Here is a 5,528-nt window from a genome sequence, read left to right on the forward strand (position 1 = left end):
ATCATCACCTGGTCATATTATAGCATTATCATCACCTGGTCATATTATAGCATTATCATCACCTGGTCATATTATAGCATTATCATCACCTGGTCATATTATAGCATTATCATCACCTGGTCATATTATAGCATTTTCATCACCTGGTCATATTATAGCATTATCATCACCTGGTCATATTATAGCATTATCATCACCTGGTCATATTATAGCATTTTCATCACCTGGTCATATTATAGCATTATCATCACCTGGTCATATTATAGCATTATCATCACCTAGTCATATTATAGCATTATCATCACCTGGTCATATTATAGCATTATCATCACCTGGTCATATTATAGCATTATCATCACCTGGTCATATTATAGCATCATCATCACCTGGTCATATTATAGCATTTGTTTGTTTTGTTTGATTTTACTCATGAAAAATTTAAGTTATTTGAAGTTAAAGGAAAGATTTGTTTGTTTTGTTTGATTTTCCTCATGAAAAATTTAAGTTATTTGAGGTTAAAGGAAAGAATTGTTTGTTTTGTTTAATTTTACTCATGAAAATTTCAGTTATTTGAGGTTAAAGGAATGAATAGATATTTGAAATGCTTGATTTTACTCATGAAAAATTCCAGCTAAATTCCTCCGATAAAATATTGAAAACATTGTTAATTCTTAATACAAATCAACATCAAAGCATTCTTCATTTGGTAATCAGCAGAGAATAAACATAATTGCTTAATCAAAATTTAGGAAACATGATGTTATTTATACTTTAATAACATACCAATGCAAAGCACAGCGCATATCAGTATTCCTGTCAGCTGATTCCCGTCTTTGGTTTCCATATAAATTAAAGCCTCGTGAAGGGAAGTTGTGGCGAAAGAGGAAGTTGTGGTGAAAGAGGAAGTTGTGGTGAAAGAGGAAGTTGTGGTGAAAGAGGAAGTTGTCGTGAAAGAGAAAGTTGTCACGAAAAGGGAAGCTGTCGTGAAAGTTGTCGCAAAAAGGGACTTCATCATAAAAGAGAAAATGGTCACAAAAGGGGTAGTTGTGTCAAAAGGAAAAATTGTCATGAAAGAGGAAGTTGTCACGAAAGGAGTTGTCGTGAAAGGAGAAGTTGTCGCGAAAGAGAAAACTGTTGCGAAAGCAGTTGTCATAAAAAAGGTTGTTGCAAAAGAGAAAGTTGTCACAAAAGGTGTTGTGAAAAGGGAAGTTGTCACGAAAAGGGAAGTTGTCATGCAAGGAGAACTTGTCTCAAAAGATAAAGTTATCGTGAAAGAAGAAATTGTCGCTAAAGAGAAAGTTGTCACAAAAGTTGTCACGAAAAGGAAAAATTGTCATGAAAGGAGAGGTTGTCGGAAAAGAAGTTGTCAAGAGAAAGTTGTCACAAGAGTCATCACAAAAAGGAAAAATTGTCATGAAAGGAGAGGTTGTCGGAAAAGAAGTTGTCAAGAGAAAGTTGTCACAAAAGTTGTCACGAAAAGGAAAGTTGTTATGAAAGGAGATGTTATCGCGAAAGAAGTTGTCAAGAGAAAGTTGTCACAAAAGTCGTCACGAAAAGGGAAATTGTCATGCAAAGAGAAGTTATCTCAAAAGAAGTTGTCATGAAGCAAGTTATCACCAACCTGGAAATTGTGGCAAAAAGGGATGAACGCCATAAAAAAAAAAAAAAATAAAAATAAATAAATAAAAAAAAAACATGAAGGCGAGACAGATCCCATCTCCAACTCGATCCCAGAAGGTTGTCCTCTTCCCTCAAAAATCCCTCCTCATCTCCCTTCTCCCTCCTTTACCCTTCCCCCCCTCCTCCCCCTCGCTCCTCTTTCCCACCCTCCCTATTCTCCCTCCCTCCTCTGTCAACTCTCCAATCTCTTAATGTTAATCCACTTCCTGGTTTCGAATTCTCTCTTAATGCAAGAAATTCGAACTTTGCAGCTGTTGTTGCTTTATCTTTCCTGTTTATTTATCATTCTTTGGTTAGTTATTATTCACCTGTTGTTGCTTTATCTTCCCTGTTTATTTATCATTCTTTGGTTAGTTATTATTCAGGAAAGTCGAAATTTGCTGCTGTTGTTAGTTTATCTTTCCTGTTTATTTATGTAGTTAGTTTATTTTTATTGTTTATTTATCATTCGTTGGTTAGTTATTATTCAAGAAATTCGAGCTTTGCTTCTGTTGTTGCTTTATCTTTCCTGTTTGTTTATGTACTTTGTTTATTTTTATTATTTATTTATCATTCTTTGGTTAGTTATTATTCAAGAAATTCGAACTTTGTTGCTGTTGTTGCTTTATCTTTCCTGTTTATTTATAATTCTTTGGTTAGTTATTATTCAAGAAATTCGAACTTTGCTGCTGTTGTTGCTTTATCTTTCCTGTTTATTTATCATTCTTTGGTTAGTTATTATTCAAGAAATTCGATCTTTGCTGCTGTTGTTGCTTTATCTTTCCTGTTTGTTTATTTAGTTAGTTTATTTTTATTGTTTATTTATCATTCTTTGGTTAGTTATTATTCAAGAAATTCGATCTTTGCTGCTGTTGTTGCTTTATCTTTCCTGTTTATCTATTATCATTCTTTGGTTAGTTATTATTCAAGAAATTCGAACTTTGCTGCTGTTGTTGCTTTATCTTTCCTGTTTATTTATCATTCTTTGGTTAGTTATTATTCAAGAAATTCGAACTTTGCTGCTGTTGTTGCTTTATCTTTCCTGTTTATTTATGTAGTTAGTTTATTTTTATTGTTTATCTATTATCATTCTTTGGTTAGTTATTATTCAAGAAATTCGAACTTTGCTGCTGTTGTTGCTTTATCTTTCCTGTTTATTTATGTAGTTAGTTTATTTTTAGTGTTTATTTATCATTCTTTGGTTAGTTATTATTCAAGAAATTCGATCTTTGCTGCTGTTGTTGCTTTATCTTTCCTGTTTATTTATCATTCTTTGGTTCGTTATTATTCAAGAAATTCGATCTTTGCTGCTGTTGTTGCTTTATCTTTCCTGTTTATTTATCATTCTTTGGTTCGTTATTATTCAAGAAATTCGATCTTTGCTGCTGTTGTTGCTTTATCTTTCCTGTTTGTTTATGTAGTTAGTTTATTTTTATTGTTTATTTATAATTCTTTGGTCAGTTATTATTCAAGAAATTCGAGCTTTGCTGCTGTTGTTGCTTTATCTTTCCTGTTTGTTTATGTAAGTTTATTTTTATTGTTTATTTATCATTCTTTGGTTAGTTATTATTCAAGAAATTCGCACTTTGCTGCTGTTGTTGCTTTATCTTTCCTGTTTATTTATGTAGTTAGTTTATCTTTCCTGTTTGTTTATCATTCTTTGGTTAGTTATTATTCAAGAAATTCGATCTTTGCTGCTGTTGTTGCTTTATCTTTCCTGTTTATTTATAATTCTTTGGTTAGTTATTATTCAAGAAATTCGAACTTTGCTGCTGTTGTTGCTTTATCTTTCCTGTTTATTTATCATTCTTTGGTTAGTTATTATTCAAGAAATTCGAACTTTGCTGCTGTTGTTGCTTTATCTTTCCTGTTTGTTTATCATTCTTTGGTTAGTTATTATTCAAGAAATTCGAACTTTGCTGCTGTTGTTGCTTTCTCTTTCCTGTTTATTTAAGTAGTTAGTTTATTTTTATTGTTTATTTATCATTCTTTGGTTCGTTATTATTCAAGAAATTCGATCTTTGCTGCTGTTGTTGCTTTATCTTTCCTGTTTGTTTATGTAGTTAGTTTATTTTTATTGTTTATTTATCATTCTTTGGTTCGTTATTATTCAAGAAATTCGATCTTTGCTGCTGTTGTTGCTTTATCTTTCCTGTTTATCTATTATCATTCTTTGGTTAGTTATTATTCAAGAAATTCGAACTTTGCTGCTGTTGTTGCTTTATCTTTCCTGTTTATTTATCATTCTTTGGTTAGTTATTATTCAAGAAATTCGAACTTTGCTGCTGTTGTTGCTTTATCTTTCCTGTTTATTTATGTAGTTAGTTTATTTTTATTGTTTATCTATTATCATTCTTTGGTTAGTTATTATTCAAGAAATTCGAACTTTGCTGCTGTTGTTGCTTTATCTTTCCTGTTTATTTATGTAGTTAGTTTATTTTTAGTGTTTATTTATCATTCTTTGGTTAGTTATTATTCAAGAAATTCGATCTTTGCTGCTGTTGTTGCTTTATCTTTCCTGTTTATTTATCATTCTTTGGTTCGTTATTATTCAAGAAATTCGATCTTTGCTGCTGTTGTTGCTTTATCTTTCCTGTTTGTTTATGTAGTTAGTTTATTTTTATTGTTTATTTATCATTCTTTGGTTAGTTATTATTCAAGAAATTCGCACTTTGCTGCTGTTGTTGCTTTATCTTTCCTATTTATTTATGTAGTTAGTTTATTTTTAGTGTTTATTTATCATTCTTTGGTTAGTTATTATTCAAGAAATTCGAACTTTGCTGCTGTTGTTGCTTTATCTTTCCTGTTTATTTATGTAGTTAGTTTATTTTTATTGTTTATTTATCATTCTTTGGTTAGTTATTATTCAAGAAATTCGATCTTTGCTGCTGTTGTTGCTTTATCTTTCCTGTTTGTTTATGTAGTTAGTTTATTTTTATTGTTTATTTACCATTCTTTGGTTAGTTATTATTCAAGAAATTCGATCTTTGCTGCTGTTGTTGCTTTATCCTTCCTGTTTGTTTATCATTCTTTGGTTAGTTATTATTCAAGAAATTCGAGCTTTGCTGCTGTTGTTGCTTTATCCTTCCTGTTTATTTATCATTCTTTGGTTAGTTATTATTCAAGAAATTCGAGCTTTGCTGCTGTTGTTGCTTTATCTTTCCTGTTTATTTATTATCATTCTTTGGTTAGTTATTATTCAAGAAATTCGAACTTTGCTGCTGTTGTTGCTTTATCTTCCCTGTTTATTTATCATTCTTTGGTTAGTTATTATTCAAGAAATTCGAACTTTGCTACTGTTGTTAGTTTATCTTTCCTGTTTATTTATCATTCTTTGGTTAGTTATTATTCAAGAAATTCGAGCTTTGCAGCTGTTGTTGCTTTATCTTTCCTGTTTATTTATCATTCTTTGGTTAGTTATTATTCAAGAAATTCGATCTTTGCTGCTGTTGTTGCTTTATCTTTCCTGTTTGTTTATGTACTTTGTTTATTTTTATTGTTTATTTATCATTCTTTGTTTAGTTATTATTCAAGAAATTCGAACTTTGCTGCTGTTGTTGCTTTATCTTTCCTGTTTATTTATCATTCTTTGGTTAGTTATTATTCAAGAAATTCGAACTTTGCTGCTGTTGTTGCTTTATCTTTCCTGTTTGTTTATGTAGTTAGTTTATTTTTAGTGTTTATTTATCATTCTTTGGTTAGTTATTATTCAAGAAATTCGATCTTTGCTGCTGTTGTTGCTTTATCTTTCCTGTTTATTCATAATTCTTTGGTTAGTTATTATTCAAGAAATTCGAACTTTACTACTGTTGTTGCTTTATCTTTCCTGTTTGTTTATGTAGTTAGTTTATTTTTAGTGTTTATTTATA

The 5,528-nt window shown here is 30.4% G+C and overlaps 1 protein-coding gene across 1 annotated transcript; it reads left to right on the forward strand.

The window, feature by feature from the left end:
* The first annotated feature begins 1,025 nt into the window (after positions 1-1,025).
* On the forward strand, positions 1,026-1,604 carry LOC138860082 (histone H1-like protein HC2). The gene has a single exon (XM_070116898.1). It carries the CDS (start codon positions 1,026-1,028, stop codon positions 1,602-1,604), a length of 579 nt encoding a protein of 192 aa, XP_069972999.1.
* The last annotated feature ends 3,924 nt before the right edge of the window (positions 1,605-5,528 follow it).

This window comes from Penaeus vannamei, chromosome 39, assembly GCF_042767895.1.
Source record: "Penaeus vannamei isolate JL-2024 chromosome 39, ASM4276789v1, whole genome shotgun sequence".
Lineage (NCBI taxonomy): Eukaryota > Metazoa > Arthropoda > Malacostraca > Decapoda > Penaeidae > Penaeus > Penaeus vannamei.